The 20,019-nt window shown below is 40.2% G+C and overlaps 1 protein-coding gene across 1 annotated transcript in view; it reads left to right on the forward strand.

Moving 5' to 3' along the window:
* BABAM2 (BRISC and BRCA1 A complex member 2) overlaps positions 1-20,019 on the forward strand; it is a 140,770-nt gene that overhangs the window by 82,065 nt on the left and 38,686 nt on the right. The window contains exons 8-10 of the mRNA XM_053382959.1: positions 10,049-10,148; positions 13,171-13,241; positions 14,773-14,855. Coding sequence (XP_053238934.1) covers positions 10,049-10,148; positions 13,171-13,241; positions 14,773-14,855 — 254 coding nt within the window. The remainder of the gene's footprint in view (positions 1-10,048; positions 10,149-13,170; positions 13,242-14,772; positions 14,856-20,019) is intronic.

Raw genomic sequence — 20,019 nt, forward strand, 5'->3', positions numbered from 1 at the left:
AATAACCCAATACAAAATGTATCTTATGTACAGGCATAGCATTATTTAAAATCTTAGAGCAGGCTAAACATCTAACCAAATAGTTTACAAGAGCCCCAGTGCTGCTTTCTGATGATTTCAGTTTTAATATATAGTGAATATATGATTACAGAAATTTCTCAACTTGAGTCAGTACTGGATAGTTTGCCTGCCTGGGCAAAACCATGTTTATGGGTAGAAGCATATGCCCATGCAGGGTTTTGTTTATTTTACCAAACTCCAGTCTCAAACCTAGAGCTAATTCCCTGCATGGAGCAAATATAATACATTGTTGCCTGTTTTATGAAAACACACACACACCAACATATCAACCTACATCTACCCCAAGGCATGCAGGATTACCCCATCTCTATGAGCTTCCTTTTGCAAATGTTGTAGAAAGCAAAGTTAATATTCTCTTGCTGACAGAGCTAGGGAATAGGTTTATACTGAGTTAGACCACTGGTCTGTCTAGCTTAGTGTTGCCTGCACTGATTAGTGATGTCTCTCCATGGTTTCTTTGTTTGTTTGCTAAATTTGTATACCTCCCTTCATCCACAGATCTCAGAGCGGTTCACCAGGGATTGAACCTAAGGCCTTCTGCTTGCATACCTTGCGTTCTTTCCCTGTGAGCTACAGCTCCTTCCCAAAATCATGCCTTTTCATGCAGGGGTCCCCAATCTTTTTGGGTCCAGAGGCACATTTTGGAATGCTAAGAAAGTGTTAATGGAACCACAAAATCCCCATTTCGCGGAATAAAAAATGGCAGTGTTCAGAAGCACCTGCTCTCCAAAACAATAGGTGAAACATCCCCACAAATCCCAAAGTGAAGAGAACATAGGCAAAAAAAGCAGACATCCCCCCCAAAAAGACAGAACAAATGAAGCTTGTAGACTGCCCTCCTAACTAGACCAAAATAAGCAAGCAATCCCCTCCCCCAGTGAAATAACAAAAAAGCAAACAAAACATAGTCATCCCCTATACACACACAAAAGACAAACACACACCCTGCAGTTCTTCCAGGACTTGCCAGGCAGTAGCATATACCGGTATTTCCTTTTCCTTTTCTGAAGAATTTCAGGTGGAGACTAGAAGGCAAGACAAGGCTATTCCCTCAGCTGCCCGACTCTCCTCCTCCTCCTCCCTTCCTACAGATGTCTTCCAGACCACTTGAGCCCAGAAGCATTCTGGAGAAAATGAGAGAAGAGGTTGGGGTGGATAACCACACTACACTTTTGAGTAGCCCAGTGCCACCCAAGATTAGAAAACAAAAAAACCTTCATCTCTTTAAAAATACATAAATCTGGAGACACAAGGGGCTCAGCAGGTGCTGAGGAAAATGGCTCAGAGCCCCACAGCACCCACAAACGCCATGTTGGGAATCCCAAAGTTATGGCAAAGAACTTTCTTATGGACACACAGTGCCTGTATTGAGGAGAATAATAGTGCAAACCACTTAAACTGCCACAGAGTTTACAAAGCATCCTCTCAGATTATTTTTTCCTGAACTGCGCTGTGCTTCAAGAATATGTTTTTACTGCTACCTCCTATGGTTTTAAGACATTATTGTATCAAGCTGCCTGTTGAGGATCTCAGGTTAGTATTGGCTGCAGTACCACATATTATTATACTTTCCGTTTCTGGTGCACTATCAGCTTTAAGTGTGCCACTCGGGCCCTAAAATCTGGCCTTAAAAATCTGACCATACCTCTGAACATCCCTGTGGTCTCTCTATAATTTCATGTAAGAACATGACAAGACCCCTGCGGGATCAAACAAAAGGGCCATTTTGTCCAACACTCGTGCTATTTAGTCCAACATCCTTGTTATTTGCAGCATACTGCCCCATGAAACTGGCAGCAAAACACAAGCATCATGACTGGTTGCCATTAATATAGCCTTATTCCCCATGAATTTCTTAAGCTATCAAAGTCGATGGCCATTGCCACATCTTGTGGCAACAAGTTCCATAGTTTAACTATTTAAAGTTGCTGGGGAGTGTACTTTATACGACCGAAACATTCATAAAGCCCTTAAATTCCTTGTTGAATTGTGCTGTTTTGTAAGGAGAAGGACCTTGTCTGTTGAAAGGCAAACAGCATTATTCAGACAGAGTTGGCCACACAAATAACTGCTCCTGCACACTTAATATCAGAAGAGAAGTAGTAACCCTCGACGAATCTCCTCCATTACACCCACTTGTGTGGGTAAGTTGGCTGCAGTAACTGTCTGTTCCTGCTTTTAGACGTACGCCTGTGCGCAGGAGCTGTGTCTTAATTTGTTTTATGTACAACGCCTAGTTACTGTAGGCACTCGCGAAATAATAATTAAAAATGTACACGGCATTTACTGGTTAGGAGGGGCTGCCACTCTGTCTGCTGTCTTGGAAAAGGCACATAGTGGGAAAGATCAAAAAGAAGTGAATGCTTTGTTGGCAACTGCTGCGATGTCCCTAGGAAGGCCTGCCTCCCGCTTTGAAAACTAAGCTGATGTTCCCAAACTAAGCTGCTGCTATTGAAAGGAGGAAAAGAAAAGGAAGGTGGGGTTCTGCTTGAAGGAGACTGAGAACTCAGTTGTTTTGTGTGAGAGCAAGTTTAAAAATGGCCCAAGGCCATAAAGTCTTCTCAGCTTGGTGAGAGTCTACAGTTTCTATAAACTTCTGACATAAGAAAGCAACTAACACCTGATTCCTGAGTACATTTACTTAGATAAGACAGGCAGGGGAATGACTAAAGGACTCGACTCTCTCCTTCCTACTGGGATAAAGGGCACACACCTTGTTACAATGGCTGAGTGGCGTTTCAGAATTAGGAGCCTTTCTTGGGACCCATAGTTATGTGTGTTTCATTCAGACAAGGTGGTGACTGGGAATGACCCCTTTTATTCCCAAAGTGAATCTTTTTCTCTGTTTGCAGGTAGTTGTTTCATTCTCGCTATCGCAGTCCTTCATGTTCTCAGAAATTCACACTAGGTGTGTTGAGAGTTCTAGCTGCACAGGGCTTTCAAGTTCAACATTTCTGACACTTATTTTTGCCTGCACTTAATATCTGTCCGGCTTTCAGTTATATTCTTGGTGGTCATTAGTAGCAAGCCACTGATAATTAACATTGGCCATTATTGTTGTTGTTTTTTCCTCCAGTGAGAATGCAAATATTATTAGTTTTAAATGCAAAAACACTTTTTCGCAGGAGAAGGAATTGGTTCCAGGGTCTTCAGATATCATATGAAACACAGCGTGATGGCAAGCAGAAAAGTCCTTAAATAAACAACAGGTAGTAATGAAGATTGCCAAAGAATGCTCCAACTACTGCACAGTTGCGCTCATTTCACATGCTAGCAAGGCTATGCTTAAAATTCTGCAAGGCAGGCTTAAGCAGTATGTGGACCGAGAACTCCCAGAAGTGCAAGCTGGATTTCGAAGGGGCAGAGGAACCAGAGACCAAATTGCAAACATGTGCTGGATTATGGATAAAGTTAGAGAGTTCCAGAAAAACATCTACTTCTGCTTCATTGACTATGCAAAGCCTTTTACTGTTTCAACCACAGCAAACTACAACAAGTTCTTAAAGAAATGGGAGTGCCTGATCACCTCATCTGCCTCCTAAGAAGTCTCTATGTGGGACAAGAAGCTACAGTTAGAACTGGATATGGAACAACTGATTGGTTCAAAATTGGGAAAGGAGTACGGCAAGGCTGTATATTGTCTCCCTGTTTATTTAACTTATATGCGGAATTCATCATGCAAAAGGCTGGGCTGGATGAATCCCAAACCGGAATTAAGATTGCCAGAAGAAATATCAACAACCTTAGATATGCAGATGACACAACCTTGATGGCAGAAAGTGAGGAGGCATTAACGAACCTTTTAATGAGGGTGAAAGAGGAGAGCGCAAAATATGGTCTGAAGCTCAACATCAAAAAAACTAAGATCATGGCTGCTGGAGCCATCACCTCCTAGCAAATAGAAGGGGAAGAAATGGAGGCAGTGAGAGATTTTACTTTCTTGGGCTCCATGATCACTGCCGATGGTGACAGCAGTCACGAAATTAAAAGACGCCTGCTTCTTGGGAGAAAAGCAATGACAAACCTAGACAGCATCTTAAAAAGCAGAGACATCATCTTGCCAATAAAGGTCTGTATAGTTAAAGCTATGGTTTTCCCAGTAGTAATGTATGGAAGTGAGAGCTGGACCATAAAGAAGGCTGATCACCGAAGAATTGATGCTTTTGAATTATGGTGCTGGAGGAGACTCTTGAGAGTCCCATGGACTGCAAGAAGATCAAACCTATCCATTCTGAAGGAAATTAGCCCTGAGTGCTCACTGGAAGGACAGATTGTGAAGCTGAGGCTCCAATACTTTGGCCACCTCATGAGAAGAGAAGACTCCCTGGAAAAGACCCTGATGTTGGGAAAGATGGAGGGCACAAGGAGAAGGGGACGACAGAGGACGAGATGGTTGGACAGTGTTCTCAAAGCTACTAACATGAGTTTGACCAAGCTGCAGGAGGCAGTGGAAGACAGGAGTGCCTGGCATGCTCTGGTCCATGAGGTCACGAAGAGTCGGACACGACTAAATGACTAAACAACAACAGTAATGAAGATGGAAGATGGTTAGCAGTAATGTGGTTCAGAGTGTCATGTGCAAGATTTTCTCCATGTTTATAATCAGAACAACTCCGTTCAGTAGGCAGAGTTAAGAGACAATTATTGCCCCAGATCCTTCCTTTGTAGCTGCTTGGGGCATCAAAGCCAGGTCTGCCTGGTCTGTGTCCAACATTTTCCCACTATGTCGCATTGCTTCTACAGACATTCACAAGCATCACTTGATAGCATATCGCCCAAGTGTCATCCTGTGTCATGTCAGCAGATTTCCCCTTCCTCTCCTTTCCCTGCACCCTCCAAATCTGCTCCAGAGGGGCTCAAGCTTTCCAGACCAGATTTCAGGAAGTACATAGGGAGCTTCAGGGGGAGGAGGAATCTGTGCCATCAATGGTGTTCGTTCTTCTGGCAGACCTGGGCTGTTGGATTTCACCCTAAAACGTTATTTTCACTTGTTTGTGGTTCATAAAGTGGAGTCGTTTGGTTTCCTTCTTGCAGCAAAATCATTTATGCAACTAAAATGCTTCTGTAGTAATAATGCCCCTTTGCCGTTTCTTTGCTCTGTGAAATCAATTTCATGAAATGAAATTTAATGAAGTAGCAGTTGTGATTTATATGCTTTTTTTAAAAAAAAATGTCCCTTCTAGGGACTTTCATTTTTCATTTTTTTTAATTGTCAAAGTTTAAAGTTTACACACAGTGCATACTGGAAGAATAATCACAAATATGAATGTGTCTTAAACAGTCAGTTTTTCAAAAAGTGGAAATTGGTTTATATTTAGTGCTTTTCTGGGAGCGGCAGAAATACCTGGATTTATTTTATAGATTCAAACATCACATGGGGGGGGCAGTAGAAAAGTTAAGGAACAGGGCAGTGTGGTCATGTATATTATGGTGTCCCTTAAAGAATGATTTCTTCTATCACTGACATTTCTGAAGAAAAGACCACTTTTCTTAAGCTGGTTTCGTTTGTGAAAGGCATACTTTGGGCACTTCAGTCTAACCTCACTGAGATAATGAAAATCAGATGACTATTTCCCTTGACCTCTTTCCTGAAAGCTAAATAATTAACTTCAGGCTATTGTTGTCCTTTTGATGGATCTGAAAGATATGGCCCAGAAAGAATACAATTTGCTGCTTGCTTAGCCAGACATTTGACATGGTTATTCATTTAGAATGGGCAGTTTAATCTGTCCAGGAACATGCCCATTAGTCTGTATTCCTTTTTGGTTTTCTCCCATCTATGAATTTATTTTTTTATTTTGTTGACAGTTTGATTAAAACTGCTGTTTCTTACCTCCTGTCTTTTGTGGTGCGTCATTAGGGTTGCAGTATCTAAATAGGTTAGTTTGGGCTCCTCGCAGAGGAGAGTTGGTATATAAATTCAGTCAGTGATTTAAAAACATTTAATTTGCTTAAAAGCTGCCTCAGATTAATTACAGGTAGGTAGCCATGTTGGTCTGCTGTAGTCGAAGCAAAATAAAAAAAATTCCTTCCAGTAGCACCTTAGAAACCAACTAAGTTTGTTATTGGTATGAGCTTTCGTGTGCATGCATCGTAACCTTGGTTATGAATGGAAGCACCCCATGCTCATGCTATCAGGATGGGATTTCGCATCTTTTCTAAAATGTTTTTGTTGTTTAGTCGTATTAGTCGTGTTTGACTGTCCGTGACCCCATGAACCAGAGCATGCCTTGGAAACTCTCACTTTCTTCTCAAATCTTCTCCTTTTTATGTCCGTGGAGTTTTCTTGGCAAAATACTGGAGTGGTTTGCCAGTTCCTCCTCCAGGTGGATCACATTTAGTCTAAACTCTCGGCTGTGACCTGTCTGTCTTGGGTGGCCTTGCACGGCGTAGCTCATAGCTTCTCTGAGTTATTCAAGCCCCTTCGCCACAACAAGGCAGTGATCCATGAAGGGGTTTCTAAAATATACATAGCTGTAAATACTCCTGATAGAGGTTGTAGGCAGTCATGAGTCTAGTTTGCATTGATAAGACCACCCTTGATTTTATTGTAGATGGAAAAAATAAGAATTATAGTTTATTAAAAAGCTTAGCATTCCCAGCCTCCTGAGAATAGTGCAGTCACTTGATTGCTTAAAATAGCACAGAACTCGTAATCATAGTGACAGACTCATAAATTGGGTTAAATATTTACTGTTCAGATTTTATTTTTTTTAAGCATTAGAAGTTACTGAGTCAATGCTTGATTCATTTATTTAGGTATTTTATTCCATCTTTTAGCTTTTGCAAGCCATATTGATGCGTTTTGAAACATAACAAAACAAATCATGTAAGGATTCAATATGAAAGTAAAACATCCTGAATTAACCGTGAAGCAACAGAGATAATTTATTTATTACTTGCTTCTGATATGATCTAATTCTAGTCTAGTCTATTGTTATAGTTAGCAGTCAGGCTAGGGGTGAGGAGCTCCCTGGGCTGCAGGCCTGATCTGGCCTCTTAAGTGATTTTGTGTGTCTCTCCTCTTCCCCAAGTCCAAGAATTTGCTGGGGTCTACCCAGTCTAAGGATCAACTTAAGGGATCAGTTTTGGAGAATCTTTCCCATAGTGACCATGCCATGTCTTCCTAGAGTGTTTTGTTTTTAAAAAAAGGTTGAATGAGTAGTTAAAAGGCTCTTAAATACCTTTAAAAGTTTCAGAGAGCAGGGTGGAATTCACCTGGCACCTAAAAGATAACAAAGGAGATGCCATGTTTGGGAATTAGTTCCAATTGTGTATCATCACTGAAAAGCCTTTCCCATTATCCTACTTCTGATGGCATCAGCAGCCTGAGTGGGGTCTTTGAAAATGACGGTAGTTAATGGGGAGGTTCATAGCAGAATAGTATGATACTGGAGGTGCCGGTAGTACAAAGCAATCTTTACTATTAGCTACTGATAGCTTTTTCCTTCATCAATTTGTCTAATGCTCTTATAAAACTGTCCAAGTTGGTGGTCATTACTAAAGGGTGTGGCAGCAAGTTCCATAGCTTAACAATGTGCTGCATAAGGAAGTACTTCCTTTTGCCTGTCCTGAATCTTCCAACATTCAAATTCATTGGATGATCCTGGGTTCTAGTATTATTACTGCCAGCTTTCTAGACAACCCAGCTGCCTAGAGAACCAATGAGATAAGGAAACTAGAAAAGTTTGGTTTATTTCATGTCCTCCTTCCTGGACTAGAGAGCTATGGAAACACATAGGTACATAAGTCTTGAAAGGTCTTCAGACAACTTGGAATGGGACTTGATTTCCTCCTTCTGCTATTCAAGTGTTGCCATTTGAAGCCTGTTTTCCACGTGCCTGGATAGAACATCACCAGTCCCAAGCACTCATTTGTGTTGCAGGTGTTATGAGGAAAAAAACTGCTCCTTTTCCCCTATGGGGTATCCAAGAGCCCATATAGTCCTTTTGTAGGTTCTCTATCGGTAGGAGAAAGTAACAGAGACTAACCAGAGAATATTGAGAAGCAAAGCAGCTAGTAAGCCTGATCTTTATTAAAGCTGTTGCAACAGAGTGCTCCCCCCCACACACAGGAGGGGGGGACCCAAAACAATGGCGCGCAAGCACTTATATAGACATTTTGAATGGCCCACCCTGGAGCCCAAGACCACCACCCCCAATACATCATAGATACATCACAGAAGAGGCGGTCTACAGCAGAAAACCTGTGTGCAGGTTACCTGAGAATGATAACTGATTACATTATTTGGGCAGTCTGGTGATTCCTTTGTAATGGTAAATACTCAGTTTCTGAGTCCAGGTCACAGGCTCGCCATATTCATATCTTAAATATGCAATTAAGACAGGATTTGTGAGCAAAGAGACAATGGTGAGATTTCCCATTTCCTTCAACCTTGCAGAGAAATATTTGAGGTCATTTTGGAAGAGAGAAAATGGTTTCAGGGCATTTCTGTAAGTTTCAGACATGTGGTTTACATATTTGTATGTGTTTACTTGGTACATTTATGAACATCTATTTTATATATATAAGACCTTAAAATTCTTGTAACACAGGAGTTAGCACTAAGGATAGTGAGATCAAATATGCCACGTGCTGTTCATTGCTACAGCTAAGACCTTTATCAGCATTAGTGCTTTATGCAATCTAATCTTTTTCTTTACTCCCTCTAGATGTGTTGGTGCTATTTCCTTGTTCTTGCAGATATTTGCATCATGTTTTAAAAGTGATGAAGAAACATTGCCCTTCAACACATGGGAGATCTCTTGTTAACTATTAATTGTAGAACTTTCAAAACAGGTCTTATTCTGTTGACAAGACACTGCCTTTTACATTTCATGAGCATAAAACCATTGTATTAAGTGGAACTTACCTTACCTTTGCAAATTGCCCAAGACAACCATAAATCCATTGTTCTTGTGTCCTTGAGAAAGTTAAAGTATGCAGATCTGGGTTCATTTTTTCCCTTGTATAAAATATCAAATAGGTGTATTTTTCTGAAAAATAGAGAGTCCAGGATGCTTATAGTAGTGATTAATAAATTATAACCACTATCTGCCTGCCACATTTGCTCTTCTTGTTTGGATTGTTGGTTTACTAAATATAGTATACAAAAAGTTCCAAGTTCTTGAATCCAGAAGGTGGAAAGACAGCCTTTTCTAGACAGGATTGCACACAGCAGCTGTGTACAGGACATTTAGAGACTTGTCCAAAGTCAATAAGTGCTCTTTGTTACTGAGCATAGATTGGAGCCTGACTCCCCCATACCCAAAATAACTCCATATTGTATGTAAACATATAAAAACATGAGAAGAGCCTGCTGGATCAGGCCATGGCCCATCTAGTCCAGCATCCTGTTCTTACACTGGCCAACCAGATGCCTGTGGGAAACCAGGATGTAAACACAGACACGTGACAACAGCAATCACACATCTGCAGCACGGGGGAATGAAATTCCCAACCGCAAGCAGAACCTGAACACAAGAGTACTTCCCCCTCCTGTGATTTCCATCCGCTCATACCTGAAAGCATTACTGCCTTCAACAGTGGAGGCAGAGCATAGGCATCATGACTAGTAGCCTTTGATAGCTGTCTCCTCCATGAATTTGCCTAATTCTCCTTTAGAGCTCTCTAGGTTGGCCGCCATCTCTGCTTCCTTTGGGAGATACTTCCATAGTTTAACTATGTGTTGCCTAAAGAAGTCTTCCAATGTTCAACTTCATTGGATGTCCGCAAGTTCTGGTGTAATGAGAGAGGGAGGAAAACTGTTTTCTACCCACTTCCTTAATACCTTTCACCATTTTATAAACTTACTTTATTGTACTTTACTGAGACTCAAGTAATGCTACTGTTATACCTGTATAATGTTTTGTATTATAGGATGTGATCTTGTTTGTTCATAAAACGTGGTTTGAAAAAAGGATTAGGAATAATAAATGTAATATGTTCAATGAACTCATCTTTTTAGTGCTCTTGGAGGATCTTCTGCCCTTCACATCCCTGCTTTTCCAGGTGGAGGCTGCCTCATTGATTACGTACCCCAAGTATGTCAACTCCTAACCAACAAGGTAAATTGTTGTAAATTACTTTTATCCTATTGAGATGTTTTATAAAGATGTTACCAGTATGAAGGCTGGAACCCTGAAGAGCCAGGCTTGTTTATGAAATGTTAGCATAACCTAACTCTCTGTGATCTGATAGGGCTTCAGGCTCAAGCTTTTTGAGTCTGTCTGTCCGTGCTACATGGCAAAGTGCTTTGCAAATTGGTAGATATGACATTTGGAGGTGAGGAAGTGTACTTCCCTGGGAAAAAAAAAGTTAAAATCTGATTGTGTGTTCCTGAGTTCTTGAGCAGACCTAAAGTTTCACATCCCAGTCAGAGTATATTAGTTTCTGACCAGATAGCAGCATACTTAGGCAAGACAAACTATTCTGCTAGTTCCTTCCAAGAACAGTCTTGAAATCTGATGGATTAAAAAAAAATCTTTAAAAAACAATGCTGATAAGGAAGGTGTCAGGCTGTACAACAAACGCCAGTGCCCAGCAAAAGTATTTAAACAAGCTTTTCACAACCTGTTTTCCAGATGCCTTGGCCTCCAGCTCTTATCAGCCCTGTTCTGGCTGGGATGGATAAGAGTTGTAGTTACAAATATCCGAAGTGCACCAGGTGGGGAAGGCTTATTTAAACCTTCAGGATAAGGAGATGCATCTTTCTAGAGTTATACATGCTGATTACCACTGTAAAATTTGGCTGCTTGGTCTTTTAAAGGAAATGCTGTTCTCCTTTGGGATTTTTCTCTGCGAGCACATCCAAAAGGCGTGAAAGGCCTTTTGCTGCTGTTATATGTTGTAGTGCTTTAACACGGTGAAAAGATAGCAATCATGCATATGAGATGAATATATTTGAAGTTTCATGTAGGCCAGGATCCAAAGAGTTCTAAAATGCATGTGTTGATTGGCTGATGATTTTACCTTCTAGTACCTAAGGAAATATGTGTCTGGTGGTTCTCCCAGTCTTCAGTGGTAGTTTGTGGGGGAAAGAATGCTCCAGATGGAACAGCAGAAAAGTCTTTGCATAGCATTCTGAATCTCAGCCTCAGTAGCTTTTGAGACAACTTGTGGTCAGAGCTTTCAACAATCTGGTTATCAAATATTCCAGATTTGTCCTTTATTCCAATTTAAACTTTCTTTCTAAAGGAAGCCTATAAATTATGACTTTATGAAGCGTTCTTTCAAAATGCATTTCTATAATTATGCAGGAATCTATCTTTGGAGTTGTTTTTGTTGTGGCTCTCTATTGAAGTTAGTTGTGTGTGTGTTTTTTTTTACTTTTCAAGTGCACGAGCCTGTTTTTAAACTTTTTTTCAAGCTTGCTTAAACTAGATTAGCTGTTTTTTTCCTATTCCCAGAGTAACATTTTAGATCCCACATAAAGCCTTCAAAACAAGCATTTGTTCATGAACTGAAATACATCCAATTTTATAAATAGAATTATTTTATTTTGAGAGGGTGTAACATGGCTCTTAGCACTGATTGTATCATGGTTATTTCAAGTAATTTAGCACAGCTGTTTGCCAGCCAAGGTAATCCAGTATGAACGCAGCCAACATAAACAACGTGTATACTTTATTTTATTTTTTTACTGTAAAGAATGCAGCTGTAGAAAGTTGCTGTTATAAGATATTAATGGAGAATTGTTTGAGTGTTGTGCACAGGCACAACATAGCTACAATACTTTTATAATTTCACATTTTGTCATATACTTTCATATTATACTGGCATTGCAGTTGACATTTTCTAAACTTGGGTATTAAATGTTGGCACAGTAAATCTGAAGAATGTGAAATAAATGTAAAATTGCCTTTTTGGCATAACAAAGCAGCCTGGAAATCTAAGGGTGCTGCTTTTAGCTATAGATACTCTTTAGTATCTAGCTTACAGGTTTTTAAATACATGACATTCCAGAGGCGTAACATGCCACTCTGTTATTGCAAAAACAGCAGAGTCACATAGTACATTCAGGATGAGTAAATCTGATAGTTTTTAAGGTGCCAAAAGCATTAGGTAACTCTTATGTGAGTCTAATCTTACCTATCCTTATTGCTAATATGAATATTAAAATGATATTCTTGAATCCCATTCTGTTAAACTCTGTATCAATATAGAACTGTTATATATATACAGTGGTACCTCAGGTTACAGATGCTTCAGGTTACAGACTCCACTAACCCAGAAATAGTACCTCGGGTTAAGAACTTTGCTTCAGGATGAGAACAGAAATCGTGTGGTAGCAGCAGCGGGAGGCCCCATTAGCTAAAGTGGTACCTCAGGTTAAGAACAGTTTCAGGTTAAGAACAGACCTTCAAAACGAATTAAGTTCTTAACCCAAGGTACCACTGTACCGTACTTTTCCGTGTATAAGACTAGGGGTTTTTTAGTTTAAAATACGGTTACAAATCTGGAGGCGTCTTATACATGGATAGTGCATATGCCCATTTTCTAAATTTGGGGCCCCCCAAAATAGGGACCATCTTATGCACGGAAAAATATGGTATATACTGCTTCTTGGCCCAAAGTCCCCCAAAGCATTGAACAGCTCATTAATAAGAAAGATAAAGTAGAAGTACAATAAATATAATTAATTAAATCAATCATCAAAACAATATATCAAAATCACAGTATACCCGGAAGTGGCTTATCATGTCACTGTCAGCTTCCCAAGGATGGTAGTCAACCTAGCACTGTGTCACTTAACCCAGTCACCACCTTTCATTATCCCCATCTCTCTACATCACTGAACAAACAGAAGCTCATTCTTACTTTATCAACCCACTTGCTGATTCCCCACCAATCTGCCATACTGCAGAATCCAGACAACTACAGGAGATGTAAAAAGAAAGAAAGAAAGAAAAGAAAAACCTGTAATACCACTAACCAGCCACACCGGATATGCATTCATAACTTTGTAAGCTATGTTATTAATAGGAAACCAGCACATTTTCCTAGAAAAATGCCCTAATATGAACAGTTTGTACTATTATTTAGCTTCACTGTGTCTTTACTGGTTTCTTCCTTTCATTTTTATTCAAGGTACAATATGTTATTCAGGGTTACCATAAGAGAAGAGAGTATATTGCAGCGTTTCTTAGTCACTTTGGAACGTAAGTATTTCTACATACTTTTTTTAAAAAGTGAACAGAACCATATTAAAATGGTTTTTTATTCTCTAGCTCGCTACCAGATCCTAGCAGTTGTAAGAAGTGTGCACCTGCTCCCAGTTTTCACTTACCCTAATTTTACAATGTATGTTGAGAATCATAGCCCTGGTTAATACCTCTTAGGACATTTTCTCCTCACCATCTGCTGTGGTGGGTCAGGGGACTCTCTGGACCAGTGAGCGTAGTTGCACATGGGGCTGTAACAGGAAGGGATGGTCTATGAAATCACCTCTCCGCAGCCCACCATTTTGCTGGCAGGAGCCTCCTTTGGGTTGAAAGTTTTTCCTTAAGCGAAAGAATCCCTTCCATTTGTGACAAAGCTGCATAGGATCGACAACATCACTGCTGTTGAAGGTGAGATCAATAGTAGCAGCCACCTGTGGGGGCAAAAGTTTTAAGTCCTCTCTCTCTTCCCATCATAGTTCAATTCAGCACGGTAAGTTCTGCCATGCTGATCTGCACTTTGGATAGGGCATGACCAGCGCCTTGGAATGTCATTCCTGATTAAATTTGCTTGACTCCTACTTTGTCGAGTTTTGCACAAAAATTAAAAATAGGTTGCATCCAATGATGACTTAGCATCATCACTTGTGCAAAGTGAGGCACTTGTTTTTCATTGATCCCCGCCTTCTTCCTACCTACCCTCCATAATATATCTCTTACAGCTCCCAGAAAGTCCCCCAGCCCTCAGGAGCAAGCTTGTAAAGCAGTGTTTCCCAAACTTGAGTTCCCTTTTGTTGTTGGACTACAACTCCCATCATCCCTAGCTGGCAGGACCAGGGATGATGGGAGTTGTAGTCCAACAACAGTTGGGGACCCAAGTTTGAGAAACACTGCTTTAAAGGAACACTTGGGGTGATGACAATAGGTTGGGTGGCTTGTTGAAAACTGGCTGCCCCACCTCACACAAGCAGATGTGTTTTCATCTAACACATGGCTTCATTAGGTGCAGCACAATATTTTTATGCAAACAGCCTTTCAAGTTTTAATTCAGCCACCTCTCTTGATGACTTTAATTGCTGCTTCTTATGATTTTTTTTTATTCTGCATGTTTTTTTGAAAAAATGTATGTTTATTCTTCAGTGTATTATTCCACACACAAACACCCGATTCTTTTTGTTAAGGAGCTCTGGGTACTTACTGGTGGACTTCTGTCAATATTGAATGTTATAATAACTGTATTATAATAGCTGCCATAACTGTAGATGCACAATGTAAGAGGGAATTCTCTCAGACCCTTGTGGAGCCAGGGACCTGGAAAAGGCTGCTGGGTGGGAGGTACTGATGGTCCTTCTGCTGGGAGTAACTGTTTGATACTGTTAGTGCCTGGCCAAGAGAGAGTGGAACTGCATTATATCCTGCGATAAGCCCATGCCTGCAGATGTGTATTTGAAGGAAGAGATGGCTCCCTACAGTCTGACTTGTGCTATTTTTATGCTTTAATATTTATAGTTAAAACTATGCTTTTTTATAGTGGCGTGGTAGAATACGATGCTGAGGGTTTCACAAAACTCACCTTGTTACTGATGTGGAAAGATTTCTGCTTCCTGGTTCACAGTGAGTAGCTATTTGCCTTGGGCACAGATGTCTAGCCCCTTAAAGATAAAAAACATTCAAAAGGGTAAAAACCAATTACAAGAACAGTTTAAAGGTTTGGGCTATTTTTACTCTATGTTTATGCATTTTTGATGTGGCCCTCACACTTGCAAAATCCCACCTGCAGTCTGAAAAAAAGGAGGGGAAATGTTTTATGCAGATTAGGAACATTCATTTGTCTGTGCGCACATTTAAACTGTCACATGCAACAGAAAGTCACTTAAAAGTCATAGGCAGAAAAATTAGATTGTACCACTCTGGCAGTCCATCTGTTAGTAGAAGGCCAACAAGTGATACTTATGGTTGAAATAGCCCAGGATAGAACATGAGACTAATGCTCAGGATTGCGGGTTTGAGCCCCATGTTGGGCAAAAGATTCCTGCATTGTAGGGGGTTGGACTCTCTTCCAACTCAACAGTTCTATGATTCTGTGATTCATTGGAGTTTGTCCACTCACCTCAGTGAGTACACTAACAAGAGACCCAGCACAGAGGGTTCAATACAGTAGGACCATGCATATGTGTATCTGAGATCCAAGCCTTTATCAGTCAATTTAGTCACCTGTTGTAATGAGAAGGGCAAGTATTTTATGCAAGCAGCTTTGTTCTCTTGCAGCAGTCATTCTACCTCTTCACCTGCCTGCTTCCCAGTGGCGTAGCGTGGGTTGTCAGCAACCGGGGCAAGGCAAGTAATTTGCGCCCCCTAACCCGTGAATTTGCGCCCTCTAACCCGTGGATTTGCGCCCCCTAACCCTAACCCCCAGATGTTGCGCCCAGCCCCCCCTGTACCCCCCACGCTACGCCACTGCTGCTTCCCATCCTCTTTTCTCACACTGCTGCTTCCTTTATGCATTGGTGGCCCCAGCAACACCACTCCCAAGTTGGCTCTGAGGGTGCTCCATCTTCCCCTGGCTGCCATGCATCTTTTGCAATGATTTTCTGTGAAGTTGCAGCTTAACCTGAGACACCATTTTTTAAATCTCTCCAGCATTTTATTTCCCTCAATTTAAAACAGAATTTTGTCCTATGGCAAGGTAAGGTTAAAAGACATGTAAGGACAGATTGCTGATATCCTTTATTCTCCATAGTTGAGAGTCATTTTGAATCCCCTTGTACTCTTAGCAATCACTGCATCATTTGGCAAAATTCCGTATGTTAATTGTATACAGTGCATGTGGTGAGCTTTACTGAGATTACACTTTCACCAAGCAATGTCTACAAGATCTCAATTAAGAAGCCATTATCGTACATTTAGGATTATTGTTTCCCCGTTTTGAATCATTTTTCCTTTATCTGCATTGAATTTCATTTTCCTTTTTGTTGGGATCTTCCTGATTCTTTACACAACTTTGTGGATTTTTTGTTCTTTTCATTGAGTTCCCCACATGAAGCACGTCTTTATCCCTTCTGTGATTCTTCTACTTAGCATATAACCCTACTTCCAGGTCCGGGTCTTACAGGTGTTGCATTTTGTTCTACAGAAATTTACATTACTTTGATAAAGTGTGATTCAATTCAGGCATAACCACAAACTACATCCCGTGAATAAGAGGTGGCAAGCCTTGGTCTTGCATTCTCCATCTTCCTCTTTACTTGCGGGAGATTAAAAGCTTCCGTTTCTAGTTTGCTATTTTGTACAAAGGAAATAACTACGATTTGCACAGACCATAGCTCTTTTCATCTGGACAAAATGGCAAACCAAGACTTGCCACTGCACTGCTTGTTCTTGTAGGTAGTCAAACTGTAGGTTGTTAGATTTGATTTGAGCTTCTGTTTTTGCATGGAGCAGTTTAGAAGGATTGTTTGGGCTAATTCATTTTCCTCAACCCACATGGTTGGTTGGTTCATGGTTTTTGGTTGCTTATTTTTTTATTTTTAAGAAAACTATAGATTGTAATTTAAGCTTACTTAAAATTCAAATATTTGAAGTCAGAAAGAATGTGGAATATGTTCTCGGTAAATTTTAAATTGCCATGCTTCACAAAGTCAATTCAGTCTTCAGTAACCAAAGGTTTTCACTGTAAAATAATTTTTCGAGCTTTCATTTTAATTAATTTTAAAGCTCTTGAGAAAGATTATTACAATTGAATAGCTTGTCACTATCAATTAATCCTACAGCCTTAGAGCTCACACAGCAACTTACACATGCAAGTTGTTGCATCACTAGCTTTGATGAATAACCCAGGGCAAACCATTCCATGTATTAAAAGACAGTGCAAAGAAACCACTCATCCATGAAATGATACCAACATTTATGGATAAAAACATTGAATTTATTGATTTTTTGTTTGTGGAAAATAGAAAATGTATGTACAGGCAATGACCAATTTATATGCATCCAATTGACAGTTCACTGTGCATCCATGCATGTGGCTGGAAGATAACCTAGAAGGCAGCCCCCACGCAAATTGGGGCTGCCTGTAATTAATTGTTTCCAGATAAGTCATACTCAGAGTAGACCTACTAAAATCAAGTTAGTTGGGACCAACTTAAGTCCATTGCTTTCAGTGGGTCAATTCTTAGTTTGGCTTCATCAGATATAGCCCAACAGACATGATTGTGATCCACTGCTGTGTTCTTTTAAGGCAAAACTGAACTTTTCCTCTGAGCTTCCCAGGTATTAAGAAATCTCTTGTCAACCAAAACATAGTGTTCCAGGGAAACATTTCAGTTTTCAAATCTGAAATTATTTATATTAAAATAGTTTGTGTGTAAATGTGTGCATAGTGTCTATTTAAAAGAAAGAAGTTCAAAGTGAGGGTGGGGAATGAGCGGAGCAAGTGAAATCTGCTAAGAGTCTGGCAAGTCTTTAAAATGTGGGTAGAGCATGTAATTGTCATAGATCAAAAAGAAGATAGGGAGGCATTGATTCTGCTATTTAGATTCTGTGAACAAAGAGGTGTTTTCACTACTCTATCATTTTTAATTTATGTTTAAAATTAAAAAGCTTGAGTCAGGTATGTTAAAGAACCTAATTTTTTTGGCTGTACAGTACTCTGTTCTGTTACATTTAGTGGCGGATATTTTAATGAATGGGTTTGACTTTTGTTCCTGAAGACTGAAAATATGCCCTTGTGTATAGAGTTCTTTGGAGGTTTTGTCAGATTTCAGAATGTTAATTTTAGTTCAACTATTGGTGAGCTGAACCTTTTTAATAGCTCTACCAAAAAGTTACAATATGAACACTGTTACTTTTTAATGACAGCACCCCTCAAAGAACAGTTTCTTTGACTGTGAGTTACTTAAGTGGTTGCTATCAGCCTATTGAATAAAAGGAAACTGCAAATAGCTAACAATAAACAATTAAGCCTTTTTATTATGATATTTTGTTGAAATATTTTATCTTGATGATATATTGAAGGCAAAGACTCTTGTGAAGATGGGCACAAACATCAACATTTCTGTAATTAGTATTGTGATGGACACGTAACGTTTTTTATCTTGCTGTTGCTTCACCTGCTCTCAAATGAAAATGGAAAGCACTTTAACAAATGGATTGAATGACAATTATTTTCACAGTAGCTTCCTTCATGCCACACAACTAGGGGGGCGAGCGAAAATGGCACTTAGGCACATTTGTTCAGAAGCTGTAACTATTGCCTGAGTTCCTTAGACACAAATATGAATGTATTATTTTAGGTTTCCTCTGAAAAGCAAATTAATACTGCATTTGGTAGGTCAATTACTTGGAAGAAGAGTAAGTTTGCATCCAGACTAGAGTTGTCCCCAGAGAAAAGAGTCTTAGCAACATAGGAACCTAGAAATCTGACTTATTCTGACTTAGACTATATAGGTCTATGTAGCTTAGTGTTATCTACACTGACGATAACAGAGGCTTTCCAGGGCTTCAGGCAGGAGCCAATCTTACCTGGAGATGCCTGGGATGAACCTGGGACCTCCTTGTATGACTGGTCCAGTGTTCGAGTCCAGTGTTTGAGTCCAGTATCTTACTTAGAAACTTTGCTCAAGTGTTGGAATCCTGGGAAATCATGATTAGTAAATGCTCTGAGAGGTGAGGAAAGTGCTATCTAATATTGTTGGGCATTTCCAGTGAACTGCTTCCACTAGTGCAGACCCTAAAATCTCCTTTGGGGGGTTTCCGGAGCACAGTTGGGGAGGCTGTAAGGGGAGAAAGATAGAGAAAGTTCCATTGAACAAGCAGAAATTATTGTGCTAGCGGAAGCAGTTAGCGGCCTATCACTCAAAAGGTTTCCCCGCATACTTGGTTGGGTTTTGTGTTGTAAAAGAAATAAGGTTGTGCAGTATGATGGTAAAGTGAATCATATTCTGATTTTCTTTATTTATGAAAGGAGCCTTCTGAACTACATAACTGTTGCAAGAGACATAGGGGAAAGACTGTCAGGCTCAAATGGCAAAGCAGCAGAAAGCAGTAAATGGCTCTGCTGTAGTGCTGTTTTTTCATTGTCATTGCCTCCTCCATTCTTGTCCTCCAAAATCCAAACTATGTGTACTCACTGCAGTTTAAGCAACAGTGTGTTGTCTGGAACATTTGTCTTCCCTATCTCACTCTTTCCCCAAATGAGACATCTTTGGACTGCTTCAGACACCCAGTTTCTTAAGCCCGCAATGCCGGTAACTGCCTAAAATATTCCAGTAGCCTTCCTTTTCTCGCTTCCTTGCATTTTATTTTATTTTAAAATGTTTAAAATGTTCTGAGGTGACCTACAACAAAACTACAGACCATAGGAAGGAAGGAAGGAAGGAAGGAAGGAAGGAAGGAAGGAAGTAAGTCTTGGAACTGTTAAGTGTCTATCTCTGTTTTGTCATTTGAGTCTGGCCGTCTACGGACTGTCCTGATATAATGGGCTTCTGCGGTAAATTTTAAATTACTTCCCTATTGCCAGCTCCACAGCCAAACTACAGCAGTCTTCCACACCTGGATTTGAAGGCAAGAAGCCTCCATCCTCCTTGTTCCTTAGCAGGCTTCTCAGTACTCATCTACCATCCCATGATTGTAGTTCCACCAACAATAGAGAGGTCCTGTTTCATCACCGAGAGACACTGTGTTCTGTGAAAAGATAAAAAACACAAAACTTTCATAACTGGTGCTGTGTGTCCTTTTGGGCTTCAATGTGGGTTTCTAAATGGCTCGTGTTGGCATAATT

The sequence above is a fragment of the Podarcis raffonei genome, chromosome 3 (genome assembly GCF_027172205.1).
Source record: "Podarcis raffonei isolate rPodRaf1 chromosome 3, rPodRaf1.pri, whole genome shotgun sequence".
Taxonomy (NCBI): Eukaryota; Metazoa; Chordata; class Lepidosauria; order Squamata; family Lacertidae; genus Podarcis; species Podarcis raffonei.